General features: G+C 38.4%; 1 protein-coding gene across 1 annotated transcript in view; it reads right to left on the bottom strand.

The window, feature by feature from the left end:
- RBMS3 (RNA binding motif single stranded interacting protein 3) overlaps positions 1-8088 on the bottom strand; it is a 632648-nt gene extending 624560 nt beyond the window's left edge. The window contains exon 1 of the mRNA XM_040963914.1: positions 7921-8088. Within this exon, the coding sequence (XP_040819848.1) occupies positions 7921-8046 (126 nt within the window). The 5' untranslated portion in view covers positions 8047-8088. The remainder of the gene's footprint in view (positions 1-7920) is intronic.
- Between the last annotated feature and the right edge of the window lie 8292 nt (positions 8089-16380).

Here is a 16380-nt window from a genome sequence, read left to right as displayed (position 1 = left end):
GTTTAGCTGGTTGCTAAAGTGTTGAAATATTTCCACATGTGTCCACAAAGAAAATGAAAGTCATTGTGATAGCCAGTGAAAATAATGAACCACTAGGTGCCAGCGTTTCAATTTCAAACCAGAAACTACAAATGAGGTGATTTCCACCTTGGGTGTTGGAGCCCAGACACAGAATCCCTCACACAAAGGAGGGGCTTCTCTGACCGTCCTCTATAAACCTCCACAGACACGTGGGTCCCTACAGGGGAAAGCAGCCCTGGGATGCAGCTCCAAAGGCTCCCGGGTGGCTTAGCCGGTTGCCATGGAGAAAGTGCAACTGTCTTCCCTGTGGGAAGGCATGACGGCTTTCCAGAACCCTATCCTAACCTGACTATCCGACACAAGGCAGTCTTTCCTGTATTTTGTAAGTAAGTTTCTAGGGAGGAGACTGACTGGAAATCTACTCTGTGACAAAAACAGAGTCCTCTTGCAACACAGCCTCATGTTTTCATACAACCCCCTTAGAAGCTTTCTGGTTTGTTTTAAAGAGAATTCTAGCCCCACTCTCCTGTCCATTACATGCCCGTTCTTTTGCACAATAGATGAGATTTTAGAAGATGTTTCCAGTATCTCCAGCCAGCATGACTACTAGCACACTCGTATTCCTTCTTCATTTTCTTTACTATTCTTTTTTTACTCTTGCCTTATTACCACTATTCCTTGGGCTCCACCCACGCACTCCCCACTGTTGGCATCAGCCACGTCCTGATTCATCTCAGTAGGGTACTGTAGCATAGGATATTCCTTACTGAATAAAGAAGAAAAATCCATAACTCCAACCTCAGTTACCAAGATGAGACCACTCCCATTGACTTTCCATCATTCCTGCCTCCCACGTCTCTGCTGCCTTCTCCTTCGGATCACCCAAATTACCACATGATTTCAGAAATAGAAGGAAAAAAGGAGAACTGATACAGGAAACAAAAAGCTGTGTGAGGGTAGCCAATGAATACCATTCTTTTGTGATGGACATGAGCAATTCATAAATAGTTGCTAAATTTGATGTTGTTCCCTCCAGAAGTCATGAAGCACATAGAAACCCCTCTAACTAGTAACAAAGATATCAGATTATATAAACAAAAACACATCAGCATATCACTCAACATATTGTTATAGCTGTTCTATGAATGAAATGTGCTATGGATAATATAATTAGATATGACATATATATGCATATATAACTTGCTTCCTTAAATTATACAAGGGTTTTATACATTTACTATTTGACTTAAATATTTTTGACCTAAGTATTTTCCTTAAAATGTAAATTAATTGGTTACACGATCTGAATATTACTTGTTAGGTATTTCCTATTCCAAGCTGCAGACACTATTTTAGCTACATGGGTAGAAATTTTTCTAGACATTTTGTTTTTATTTCTTCTAGAAATTTCTTCTAGAATTTTTCATTTTCTTATATCTATGAGAGGCCGAGAGTCAGAGATCGCACATCTGCTGATTCACTCCTCACGTTCCTCCAAGATGCAGGGTTAAGCCAAGTCAAAGACAGGCGTCAGGAACCCAATCCAAGACTTTTACAAGTGTGGCAGGAACTGACATATTTGAGATGTCACTTGATGCCTTTCAGTATGTGTATTCACACAAAGCTGAAGCCAGGAACTAAGTGAGTTGAACTCCAGCATTACAACATGGGCTGTTCGTACCCCAACAGCATCTTGAATGCTGAGTCACACACCTGCCCTTGAACAGTGTTTTTTTAATCTTTATCATTTATATTAACTAGTGCAATGAATTTAACATTGGTGGAACTTTAATAATCAGTCATTGTATTTTTAAAGTGATTATTTGGAATGATTATTGTCATCTATCTTACTTTACAATGGAAAAAAATAGCAGCTTTATATATAAACAACAACAACAAATTTTGTTTGTGAATTCAATTGTTTCAATTGCCATGAGGTATCCTTTCCCTGACTCTTCTTTTTTTTCAGCTGAAAAAAGCTGAAGCTCCCAACACTTAGAATGGTTCAGAAGTTAGCTGTCCAATTGCTGGAGATTGTATGGTAGGCTGAAGATATCCATGAACTATTTGATGGAATGTATCAACTTCTTTTTAATGAAAATCAGTTACTCCCAACTGGGGTATTGAAGACTTCTCTGCACACACCCTCCTAAAACTGTTCTGTGCCTCAATTGTTGATATATGCCTTGTTAAAGTTATAAGCCTGTTTGGACTATCCTAAAATCTGCCAAGTTCAGTAAAAATTATGCTTCAATACAATAATCAGCTTAATACAAAAATGAAAATAGACACAGGACAGCTGAATAGCATCCTATAGCCATTTTAAGGTGGATAGAAGCCAGTTCTACATAACCTAAAATTGAAATGTCAATGAAGTAGTCACAGGATGTGGTTAAGAACTTGCATTGTTATATCAGTCACTCAATACCATGTCAATTAACCCCATAATGTTGCAAACTGTTGTTGATGTTACGTTATGGCTTTTAATTGGTCGGGACGATATTCTGCCAGCTCTACTTTCAGACCAGAGATGGTCTCCCCAAGAAACTGTTGAATTGATCTGGACAATAAGATGCTGGACTCTATGCATGGTACATGCTGGCAGTGAAAGAAACAAGACTGGATTTAAACTGTAATACTGCAATAAGGTGGAGTAATCCACCATGGGGGGAGGGTACAGGGAGGGCTTGGGGGAACCTTAGAGCGTATGAAACGATGTCATAAAATGAAATGCAATTTAAAAAAAGAAAGAAAAAGGATTCTTTTTTTTTTTAAAAAAAAAGGGAATTTTGTAGGCATGATTGAGTTAGGGACCGCTGGAGAGTGAAACTGCCCTAAAGGATCTGGGTGAGCATTTAAATGCAAATGTCCTTCTAAGACAGAGGCAAAGAGACCTGACTACATAAGAAAAGGTGATGTGGGCTCTGGTGTTGTAGCCTACTGGCTAAAGTCCTCACTTTACACACACCAGGATCCCATATGGTCACCAGTTCTAATCCCAGCAGCCCCGCTTCCCATCCAGCTCCCTGCTTGTGGCCTGGAAAAGCAGTCGAGGACGGCCCTAGAACTTGGGACCCTGCACCCGTGAAGAACTGGAAGAGGCTCCTGGCTTCGGATCAGCTCAGCTATTGCGGCTGCTTGGAGAGTGAATCAGAGGAAGGAAAATCCCAGCTCGTGTCCTAGGTTTCCATCCAGTTTCTTGCCTGTGACCTGGGAAAGCAGTTGAGGATGGCCCAAAGCTTCAGGACCCTGTGCCCACCCGAAAGAAGCTCCTGGCAGCTGGATCAGCTCAGCTCTAGCCATTGTGGCAGTTTGGGGAGTGAACCAGCAGATGGAAGATTTTTCTTTCTGTCTCTCCTTTTCTCTAGAGTTCTGACTTTCCAATAAACATAATAAATAAATCTTAAAATAAAAAACAGCTCTGAGAAAATATTTACTTGGTCATGTGAAAGACAAATTATTCCAACATTTAATGATGCTCATAATTTTATATTAATTGCTCAGACACTCATGGTATGGAACAGGGAGATGGGCATAAAGGAGAGCTCACGGAGGCAGTTTTATGTACTACACAACCATCACATACACCTTTGAAATCCCAGGAAGTTAGGAAGAACAGGAAATCTTGAATAAAATTGGCCATTTAGACTAGTACAAGCCACGTGGATTATGTATAGCTTTCCTAAAGTTTACTCAGTTGTATTTCCTCCAAACAATCACTGAGAATTCGCTCAGATGACAATTTTGTTTCTGTGGCTTCATCCATAAAATAGTCCGTATGGATCCTAGGTTATGTAGACTTCAGAGCTTCACATGATTCTCTAGTCATATTGCAAAACAACCCAAATTAAAACTTGAAGGAAGTTGAGAAGCTTGGATCCTGTCATCCTAACGTAGCTCTCAAACTCACCCTCTTTTGAACCTCTCAGGGCTTTGAGAGAATATATTTTACAAAGCACTAGCAGAGAAAAATGAACACTGATCTTAGATAGAGCCAAATGTGTAACACCAGCTGATCATGAGCAGGGAGAAAATTCCAAAGAAAGGTTAAATGTAGGAGTAATGGAGGATTGTCAAGCAGCTTTTAAATTGGTCCTTAGAGCAGCCTTGAAATCAGAACTGAAAACTCCGTGACTATTTTTTTAGAGCATTTTCTAATCCTTCACTTCTTCCTTTTCATATCTGACTCATTTTACTCTCATCAGTGTGACAAAAGAGTCAGGTGCCGGATTTGAAAGCACAAAATGTGTCTAGACAACCTGTAATTTACCCAGTGGTTTCTAAGACAGACTAACACCTATTCTTCATTCCTACCACCAGGCCTAAAATCAGGTATCCTATAAATATAAATACTTCCCTCAGGAAGAATATGCACATTTAAATTAAGTGATTAAAAACAGTTCTTTCTGGAACACATGGTGTAATCGTCCCTGGCATGAAAATTAAGACCCAGAGATTCAATGACAGAAGGCCGTATATTCCATAAAATGACTAAAAATATCTACAGCAGGTAGACACCCCAGTTTTGACTCTCAGTTCTCACTATTTCTCAAGTCCCTGTGCAACTGGAGAAAATGTACTTCATTTTTCTACACTGACATTTCAGATGATGTTAGTAGCATCTACCTAGTAGGACTATTTTTAAGAAAATAAAATCCATATTTTTTTACCACTCATGTAGAAGTGCCTGCTTCAGAGATTTGAAAATATTAAGTGCTTAATAGATATTCTCAGATGACCTCGAGGCCAATGAGAACATGAATCAAGGGGACGGCATAGTGGATTAACAGGTTAAATCTCCATCTTGCAAGGTTAGCATTGCACATAGATGTTGGTTCCACCCCCATGTGCTCCACTTCTAAACTAACTTTCTGCTTCTAGTCTGAGAAAGCAGCAGAGGATGGCTCAAAGCCTATGGACTTTGTACCCAGTGGGAGACACAGAAAAAAGCTCTTAGATCCTGGCTTTGAATCAGCTAATGTTCTGGCCACTGCAGCCATTTGAGAAGTGAACAAGCAGATGGAAGTTCTCTCCCTTTCTCTCTCTCTGTCTCTCCTTCTCTATGCAAATCTGCTTTTCAGATAAATAAATAAGATGCTTTAAAAAGAACATGAGTTAAAATAATTCTTTTAATTATAATCAGTCATTTTAGTTTGACAAATAATAATGGGGAAAATTAATGAGACCATTTATTATTTGGATTTGATGACTAAGAAGCATGCATCATATGTGCCACTCAGTTTTTAAATCATTATGAAAATAAATCACAATTACTTTAAAATCAAATGGGAGGAAAAATATGCAAGAAAAACTTAGTCTTTTGTTTCAGTCAAAAGAATATATGTGTATTTAATGCTTTTCTAAGTTCGTCTCTGATTTCCTCCTTATTCTTCTATGAGAAATACTCCCTCCTGATCACTGAATGAATCCTAAAAAGAATTAATTTTTACATTGTATGATTTCCTGGTTTAAAAGTCTCCAATGATTTCCCATCACTCTTATATAAAATGTAAATTGCTTATTCTGGTTAGGAAGTACTTTGTACATTGGCCCTGACTTTCTCTCTGATCTCATCTCCTTCTGTTCACTCCAGGTGCACTGACTTTCTCCCTATGAAGTGAGCTTGCAATCCAATTCTTGCCTCAAGTACTTCACAAGGTTTTTATTTTTGTGTGTGTGTATGTTTGGAATTCTCTTCCTCCTGAGCTCTACGTAGTTACATCTCTATTTCCTCTGGAACTTGGATAATACCACCTGCGTTTCAAATTCAGTTCCTCATCCTATGATCTTGCAACCCACAAAGTTGATCCAGATGGAGCTCTGTCTGGCCCAGTTGTGGACACTGTGTCCATTTGGGAACGTGAACCCGTAAATGGAAGATTTCTCCTCTTTCTCTCTCTCTCTTTCCCTCTTCCTCTCTGTCACTGTGCCGTTAAAATAAATAAAGTAATTGAAAAAAAATTTAAAAAATCGACTTGCCAATGAGGACTTAGCTCAAGTATCCATCTATTCATTCTCTCACTGCAACCTGCTTCATGTCTCTACAAAGGATTGAACACTCTTGTGTATCTTCTGTTTTTGCTTACAGCCACATGTTGCGTAACAATGTTTCAATCAGCAATGGATTCTTTATAGGAGGGCAAATCCATGGGATCACCATGGAGCTGAAAAATTTCTATCGTCAATTATGCAAAAGCTGGCCTCCAGCCACTGTGGCGTAACACATTACTTACATGTCTGTGGTGATGCTGGTATAAACAAACCAACTGTTCAACCCATCACAAAGGTTACGCAAGTAGCTGCTTACAGTACATAATACTCAGTGTCATAGAAGAGCTCACTGTAAATCTGTGTGCTGTGTGATGCCAGAAGGAGCCTCACATCCTAAAGGTTTCTGTGTCTGTAAGCATCAAGAGGCCATGTCAAGTGAAATTACACTCCTCGGTGTGGCTAGGTACACTCTACTGTGCTCCTGACATGATGAAACCACCTAACATCTTCCTTACAGCACACCCCCATATTTGAGCAACATGCCACTCGACTTATGTTTATTTATGCTAATTACTCACTTGGCCCTTTTCTTGAAAGTTACCCCACCCCGCGCTGCTACCAAGAAAAATTATGCTATTGTTCACTCTCATGGCTCTTTTACTTAGGAGAATGTTGGCACATGATAAACCGTCAATAATGTTTACAGATTTGATGAAAGGATGGCTACATAAAAATGAGTGATGGTGGTTTAAAATCTTTTCCAACCAATTTCCAAACTATTGCTAACATCATCCATATATATATATATATATATTTCCTTATACATGCCCAATTAAATGCCAAGAGTTTAATTGTTAAGTCAAAAAGTATGTGCAACTTAAATGTTGATAGTTACTTTCAAATTGCTTTTGAACAAATTCATACTAATTTACATTTTGAGTGAATTCCTTAAGTCTTCCCTTAAGTGACTCTGCAACATAGTGTGAGATGTATTCTCTCAACGAAAAAAAAAACACTGGGAACTCTATAATTTCAAAATCTTCCATTAGAAATAGGCCGACTGAAGCACAGAAGACCACAGCGGATCTTTAAAATGGCGAGAAAACTCCCATGTACAAGAACTGCAATTGGAGTTCATGCCATGAAACGAATTCATGATTTGCTTTAAGAAGTCTCTCGTCTTCCGTGAGTTCTGCGTTTCAATGTCATTTGCAATAAACCAAAAATCTTCATTTGTGAAGATTGGTTTGAAATACAGAACATATTGGCAGCAGTAATTATCATATCTTACAAGGTCCACAAATTGCATGAGTTAATTTTCCCCTATTAAATGTCCTTTTCCTCTTTTCTTTGAATTATCTACCACAATAATCACAGTGTTCTGTGCAGCAGTACCAGTAAAATATCTAAATGATGAATACATTCCTATATATTTACATCTGCATAAACATATTTAAAAGGCTATCCTACATGTATTGATTCATGAGTGCCGTTTTTAAGAATGTTGTCTCCCAACATGAAAGCATGGACACACACAGACACACACAGAGAAATAAAGGAGAAACTAAATTCATAAACAATAGCCAAAAGAAAACTATCAAAAACCAGAGCCATACAAATACAATGATCCATTCTGAAAATTGATCAATCTATGACCCATAATAACTTTTAAAGAGATGTCAACTTTTAGTAAAGATCCATTAACACTCAACTACTTAAGACAATACTATTTGCTCATTTATAATACCCAAGAGCAGCATGTTCTTATGATACACACACACAAATGAGTTGCAGAAATTAAAAAGAAAAAAAAAAAACAGTCTGGCTTATAGATACCGACTCTAGATTCACAAGTGTTCCAGCAAAACAGCATCCAATTTCTTAAATATGGAAAACCAGGGTACTCACAGCAGGGTGTCCAGTACAGTATGTGTAGCTGGCATGGGACTGGTAGTGCAAGCTTGCTCTTGGAAAGGAGTATGTATTCCAGGCTGGTTGAGTGCTGTTCCACTGGGAACTGAAGCCAGGGCTCATGGTCACTCGTGCCTTATTTGTTTGGTAGGCTCTCACTGACGAGCTAGACTATCAAAAAGAAAGAAATGAAATGTAAAGACAGCTCTGTATAAAACTCTAGCCAGCTGAACATAGCAGCAGGCATTCTTATGTATAAACATGGTACAGGATTCAGCTGATTAAAGGTGGTGGCTGATGGTTTAAATGGAAGCATTAAATTCCGTTTTGGCTGGAAGCGTTTACTCACTACTAGAAATTTTTAGTCAATCACAAAGCACAAAGATACGTTGAAATTGGTCATACTGAAAACATTTTTCCTCATTCAAGGTGCAACTCTACCCTTCAAAAATATGATAGGTTTTAGTGGGGACAGCAGTGGTGATATTTTCAATTACATAAATGTCCTTTCATCACCTTAAAACACACCATTTGTCTCAGATGAACACAGCAAATAAAACTCTGAGCTTATGATGGTTAGATTAAGGCACAGATTGGTGCTTGACTCAAAATGGTCTTCTAATTCCGTGAGTCAACTGCTATCCTGGAGAGATATCAGCAGAATTCTGAACACGTTCCAACCGGTCACTATTATACTAAAGGCAGTAAAATGGTGAAGGGTTTGAAATTGACATTTATCCCCAATCTGCTCTAGCAGTGTAACTGAAAACAGAAGTTAAAAAAAATATATATCAATTTGCTCAGTGTTAAATAGATCTGGTTGTTTGCAGCTGTATATAGGATAGAATTCACTGAAAACAAAACTTACTGTGTCTTTTGTCCTTTGTCCTCAGATGGCCATGACATGTGAGACATATAATAGTTTCTTTTCAGAGAACATTTTCTGTCATCAAATTGCAATAGCCACTTAGTACAGTAGCACAGTGAGTCTCACAATAAATTCTATTTATAAATCTATGGATACATGCCAACTCAATCACTGGAAAAATGTGCTAATCACATCGCCATTATTGCAGGGAACTCGGCGGGGAAGAAACTTTTATCCCAGGTTGTGTATCCCATTGAGCTAGACTCTGATATCATTGGCTACCCAGAGTAACAACTTGTATGAAGACAACTTTGTGTAAATTGGAAGAACCTAAAGAAGGGAAGCACCTCAGCGACTCCAATACTCTCAATGGGCATATTTCTAACACAACCGTCAAAGTTCAGAAACAGGCAGGAAAATCAAATCAGTGCTTTAATGGTAGTTAATAAAATATATAAACTGAAAAACACAGCCTGGCAAGGTTGCCAAATGATCTAGCTGTCTACCCTTCTCCACTCCAGTCTGCTGTCAACCCCCTTACCATGTGTGTGCCCTGTTACACGAATCAGTGGTTCAACAATTCAATGCGATGTGCAAATACAGCAATGAATGTGTGCACACTGGCCTAGAACATCCTAGGAGAAACTGCAGTGAACTTTAGCAAAAATAAGGTGGTTGTGCTGGTTTCAAAGTGTAGAAACTCCTAGGTATAGAAATGTTTTAAACCTCCCTGCAATCAGTACCATATATGCAGACACTTCAAATAATGGATGAGTCCATTACAAAAGTTATCCTTCACCCCAAAAGGTCCTTGTTTCTCCATCTGAGGTCACTAAGATCAGCAGATTTCCCTAATTTAGCTGCTTCTGTAAAAGGGCACTTTCATATTAGCTCTTTTTTTAGTCCATTGTGTTTTTTTAATTTTAAAAATTTTATTATTATTTTAAATAATTTTACTTAGTTGATTAGTGTACAAAGGGTCAAAGGCTACAGGAAAGTGGGTAAGATCATTGTTTCCACATTAATATCATCATTTTCCCCCCGTATCTGGAGTAAGGGGAGAAACAAAGGGAAAAGCCCCACCCAACCTCCCATCCATCTCAGGTCCCTGATGTGAGGCATGCTCCGAGGGTCCTGCTCAAGTAATCTTCATAGTTCAACAGTTCTGAATTGCTGCCAATCTTGCCTTTCCAATCGTGATGAAATCTATTCAGAATCTACTGGCTGACATACTCTCTTCATGGTTGGGGTTCTGAGATGAGCAGTTCAGTTGGAGGGATCTCCAAAGAAACTTGGTCTGAGGTGATCCCAGACCTAATTCTTGTGTGTGCTTGCCAGTACAGAGTCCAGCACCGTCTATCACCCCTTTTTCTAATCCATTGTTAAGTCTGCTCTCTTAGGCAGTTAGATTAGCTTGTAGCCCTGCTAGTCTAATTGTGCTTATGAGTGGCATCTGCTTTTCTGCAATGATTTAATCTTAGTGCTCTTACTTCCAAAATCCAAAAATCCTGCTGCACTTCTTTTGTAAAACTCCAACTCAGATTGTACTTCCTACTTGGTTCCATTCCTGCTGCCTCCTGTTTGTGCTCCAGGCATTCAAGTTCTAACAGCATCCACCCAGTGTTGCTCAACACTGTGTACATACTATTATGTTATTTTTATGTTATTTTATATAGTACCAGGCATATACCCAAATAAAGGTATACATATGCATGGATGTAGAGATAAAGATAGAGATAAACAGATAAGGACCTCGGATTTCCAATTAGATCCCATAGAGTCCACTGAGGTCAAGATAGAGGATTCCTTTTACACATCTCTGAGATGTTTCATGGTCCTTTGAAGCCCGACAGTGCTTACTCACACAAAACAATGTTGTAAACAATGTTGTTTTTCATTGTACCTTCCTGTCTCATTATTTGCCATCTCGTTTTCTTTACACTAAGTTATGTCATTTTCCTGGACTTCATTCTCTTCTTTTAACTCCTAATTTTCCTTCTTTGTGGTTCCATTCCTGGACAAAGCTTTAAATATTACAGTTAACCAGATAACTCCCAGAATTTAACACTTTAAACTTCCCTGGATTGTACACCCAAATCTGAAAATCAATGTTGGCTACAGGTGTGTGACTATCAGTCATCACAAAGGGTAACGACATTGGAACTACACGTATTAAACTAAGCAAATTTTTTTGCTCTAAAATATTTCACTCCCACCATATAATTTGTTTGTGTATGTGATGACTATCTTTTGAAATCAATGACCTTGAAGGTTTGGAACAACTTTAACTCATTTATCTACTTTCCAACATCAGCATCTCTAAAGTCTACTGAATGTCTTCCGTAGTTCTTGAATTTGAGTCCCTTTCATCCATTCCTATTACCTCCACACATTTATAGAATTTATCTGTTTAAATCAAAGCCATTAAAATTGAAAGAACCTTCTGCTTAAGCTTGGTTTGAGCTCCCAGAATGATTTTCTAAAAACTTCTGATTTTTCTTAACGTTCCCTAGAAAATGTTCAGGGCCTCTCGACCATTTTCAAGACCTAACAAAGACTTCTCAGCATCTTATTTAAGAGGCTTACTTTTGGCTCCTTTTCAAATAATCTCAAGAGCCATAATCTTGTGAGATTTTTATTATAGATTTTAAATATGTTTAGTATGGTTATTCCATTCCCAAAGCCACCTACAACCTAGAATGTCTTTATCTGTTCTCAGTTCATACTGCAATGACATTGCCCGACTCAGCAACTTCTGGAAAACCTATTGTAACATCCTTGACCACCATCCTACAGGAACTTGGCCTCTGCTAGGCACTGGTATTAATGATTTTCTGCTACATTCCTCTGCTCTTCTTACTGTCTGATAACTCGGGAAATTTGTATTGTAACTTCATCAGCAAAAAAAAAAAAAAAAAAAAATCACTAAATTTCATCTGTACTTTCTTTCTTTGTTCCAACACATGTATTTTGAAAAAGATTTCTTCGTTGTGTTTTCCTCAGAAGTATAAAAAATATTAGAAGTTAAGTAAACATAGCTCATTTTGGAATTGATTTCAGAGAAATTAATACAATTAAAATGAGGATAAAGAATGATCCAGTAAGGTTGTACCATTGAATTAATTATTCCTGTGGAGAATTAAAACTCATTCTACTTGAGGTCTCTGGGAGACAGTGTAAATATGCTCTAAAGTTACTTCATATCATACATGTAAATTCTAGAGAATTCTACCTTCAATCATGATATGTTGTGTCTGAGTTATGTTCCTGGGAGAATTAATTCCTTGACACTTATCTTGCCTACATGAATCTTCACAAAGAGAGTGTCACATGGCACTGTTGACCTGCCCTACCAAAATATATGTTAAGAAGAGATAGTGAGGGCCTGGTGGCGTGGCCTACTGACTAAAGTCCTCGCCTTGAACACACCAGGATCCGATATGGGTGCTGATTCTAATTACCGGCGGCTCCGCTTCCCATCCAGCTCCCTGCTATGGCCTGGGAAAGCAGTCGAGGATGGCCCAAAGACCCGTTTGGGAGACCTGGAGGAGGTTCCTAGCTCCTGGCTTTGGATTGGCACAGCACTGGCCGTTGAGCTCACTTGGGGAGTGAATTATCGGATGGAAGATCTTTCCTCTCTGTCTCTCCTCCTCTCTGTATATCTAACTTTGTAATTTAAAAGAAGAAGAAGAAGAAGAGATGGGGAGATATTGCAGAGATCAACTGCTGTTGAAAGAAGGCTCCTTGAAACTCTTTTTATGTTATAAGCTGCAGATACTCATATTCCTATTTGAATAATGGAGAGAAGAGTGAACACTTGGTCAAATGATCTTTAGAATAGTCTCAGGAAAGGCATGAAAGGGCAAAGAACCGAACAAGACATTGGGATGGTCACTACACACAAGACAGGGGTACAATATCATTGATCATCAGGAAAATGTTACGCAAAAACATTACATCTGTTAGAAAGGTTAAAACTAAAAGGAATAACAGGAATAAATGTTGGTATGTCTTAAGAACTTGAAGTTCTCACCTATTGCCTTGGCAAGGTAAAATGACTCAAATACTTGAAAGAACTCTGGTGGTTTTTATGAAATCAGATATTATTTTATCTTATTACATAATAATTGCACTTTAGTTTTTTTTTTTTACTCAAGAGATTATAAATGTATACAAGAAAATCTTTTATAGGTATGTGAAAGGTGGCCTTATTCATATAATCCCAACCTGAAAGTTACCTCTATGTCTATCAACAAAACCGTGAACTTTTAAAATTACAAAAATTTCACATAACAGAGTCCCATCAGGTTACTAGAAAGAACAAACTGCTGATGCTGTATCTGATGGATGAATCTCAATACCATTTCAAACAAAATAACACATGAATGGAAGAAGAGGTAGAAGTGATCCCATTTACATTATGTCCACAATTAGAAAAAAAATATGTAGCAACATGTATCAGACAGTGGTTGCTGTGGGATTTATGGAGAATTAATCAGAAAGGAGAGTAAGGTGATTTCTCTAGTGTGATTGAACTGTATGGTGGTCATTACATGAATGCATACACTTGCCAGAACTCATCAAATGTAACACTTGAGATCTATGCTTTTTATTATGTCATAATTGTACTTCAATCAAAGAAAAATATGTTGCTATTGCAAAAGGTTGACTCTGAGTTTTTCTTTGTAGCACAGTGTACAGATTGCTTAGAAACTTCAGCCTAATGATCCAAAAATCCTAATTTTCTAGATTCTACAATTGGCTAATCTGAGTTCTATCTTTTCCATCCTTGGCCTGTCCTCTGAAAGTAATGCCAGGGGGTACCTCACAGCCAAAAGGCAGGCAGCCAAATAGAAGAGCAAAGAGTCTAGATAAAGAGGCTTGATTAACCAACAGCTAGTAGCAGCATTTTGAATGTGCCAACAGATCAGGGGTCAGGACTATTGAAGTAAGAAAAAATAGAGCACAGTACAAAAATGAGTCCTTCTCTGGGTCTTCCTCCATGCTTCTACAAGTTGCAAAGCTCTCGAGAATCCTCGCTGTTGTAGCGATTCAGATAGCAAACAAATGATGGAAGACAAAGAAACTACACCATAGAGAAAAGAAATGCAACAAGGAAGAAAATATAACCACTACTATAAGAACATTTAACATAATTCCTCACAATAATATTGAAAGGTTGTTATAATGATCATAAGAGAGTTAAAGCTGGCAGGAAGGAATGAAATAACTTGAAAAGTTAAGACCATGTGACTACCAAACAGTTGAGTTGGGATTCAAATCCAGGCAGGAACTATGAACTTTTTTTGCCACATAATTTACTACAGTTCTGTCTTGCATTGAGCTCTAACTATTGCAGGCATCAAGAAAGGGCTTCTTTCTGTTATTTATTTATTTATTTATTTATTTTGAATGCTGTGGGGCACAGGTAATCCTAGAAAGCAAACAGGAGGAAGAATCAGAGAGACTGAGTGATGAAACAAAATCCAACAGAAATGTGTGTTTCTGAGATCTAAGCTATCAAGTAAAAGACATTGTACTCTGCTTAGCTCTTTGAGAAGTTTGGAAATTGCTATCTAGACACATCTAAAAGACACAGGAGGCTAGAAAATTTGTCACCAGGTAAGGGCTGCCTTAGAAAACACGCTCATGACGGGGACTTCAGAGCTGTATTTGGAAATCCTGGCATCAGAGAAGATCCTGAGGCAGAAGAAGGAAGCAGCCAGACAAAATCAAATAAGATGCTGTCAGGTGCAAGGTACTCAGAGTTTTGATTGAAATCAGACACAAGTCAGGAATGATGATGGTAAAAGTGATGCAGTTACTAAAACCAACTATCTAAAAGCAGTCTGTGCAACAGAAGACCTCATCATAACAACAGTAACTGAATAGTTGCTGATGTGTGTCTTCCATGCATTGGCTCTAGTAATGCAGCTATTGCATCCACATTGTACTGACAATGAAACAGAGTTCAGACAGCCTGCCCAAGGACACACATTCAGTAAGAATACAGAGCTGAGAATGAAACACCTAGAGTTGATCATGGGTCTAACACTGATTCTTTTCAAAGAGTAAAGCCCAGGAATTAGCCATATATCCCACTGTGAAAGGAAGATTAGGAGAAAAGCCATTGTAAGCATGTATTACTATCAACACAGACAAAAAGTCAGTGATCCAAAACCACAGCAGTTGTGAGCCACTCACCATTCCATAATAGAACCATCTTTTCTGGTGGTAATACAACTGTCATGTTGTAATGCACTAAAGTTAACTCAAGACCAGTTGTTCCATAAACTCCCTAGCCTTGTGTCTTCAAAGTTGTTCATGGATCAGCGTTGTGACACAGAAGATGAACTGGCTGTTTGTGATGCCAGCATTGTTATCAGAGTGCCAGCAGCTCAGTTTTGATCAAGCTTTGGGCTCATGCACCTAGGAAATCAGTGGAAGATGGTTCATCTCCTTAGGACAGTTGAATTTCTGCTCTCCTGCCTTGGTCCTGGACCAGCTCTGCCAGCTGTAGCCATTTGGACAATGAACTAGCAGACAAAAGATCCATCTTGCTTTCTCTCTGTCTTTTTACTCCCCTTTCAACTGCATCTACTACTCTTCCAAATGAAGAAAATTTAATAAATCTTTCTTGAAAAAGAAGTTGCACAGTTTCTACCACTGTGTGTAGTAGGAAGAAAATAAAACATGATTTGAGAAATCACCAAAAATTTCCATTGAAATTATTTTAAGTATATTTCACTGACTTCTAATAATGAAGTTAGTCTTAAGGGGAATTTGTATCCTTTCTGATAAATGATATGAAGTCATATAGAAAATATTACAGGAGCAGATAGCCCTATAAGTGTTTCCCCAGGCTAAGCAGGCTGTCTTGTATTCCGGCAGCTTCTGCTGAAGCATAGCTTTATAGAGACATGATTCTTACATTGATTTCCCAACTTGAATCTGGCTGAACTAGGCAGTCACCCAGATCAACGTGTGCCAATCAGATGTCTTCTCTTGGAAATACAGAATCGTTGTGCAGTGAATTATAAATCTCTATTGGGGACTTGAACTAAGAAATGGTATATAGGAACAACTGAAATTTGATTGTGTAAATGAAGCAATAAATAAAATTCATCTGGGTAGCATTAGCACAGGGGAGGCGATGAGGGAAAGAGGAAAGCAGACAGCAAAAGACAAGAGTTGATCTTGCTCATGGGAGAGGGAGGGAATGTTTCATTTCTGGATGGTTTCCTGGCTTCTGGCTCCAGTTTCATGCACACCTGTCTGCACCACTGATCCTGCCTACCACAATCTATCCCTGTATCCAGCTATTAAGTTTTTCTTTTATGTCTAGGTGATTTTGAATAGAAATTAGAATTAAATGGCCACTTAGTGGGCAAAATGAAAGGAGCAGATGTACAGAAAGAATCAGAGCTGAGAGACCAGGTAGCCCAGATGGAGGGTGAAATCAAGGACTTCCCCACACCTCTGAAGTCTGAAACACACCGCACAGAAATCTTGCTTGCCATTCCGGTGATGCTTACTCTTTCTTCACTATCTCAGTAGCTTTCTATTCTGAACAATTGTATGGCTAATTT

Source organism: Ochotona curzoniae, unplaced genomic scaffold (genome assembly GCF_017591425.1).
Source record: "Ochotona curzoniae isolate NIBS_2020 unplaced genomic scaffold, NIBS_Ocur_1.0 contig_1302, whole genome shotgun sequence".
In the NCBI taxonomy this organism is placed as follows: Eukaryota; Metazoa; Chordata; class Mammalia; order Lagomorpha; family Ochotonidae; genus Ochotona; species Ochotona curzoniae.
Note: the sequence above shows the minus strand (reverse complement) of the source record. Positions and strands in the feature narration are given on the sequence as shown.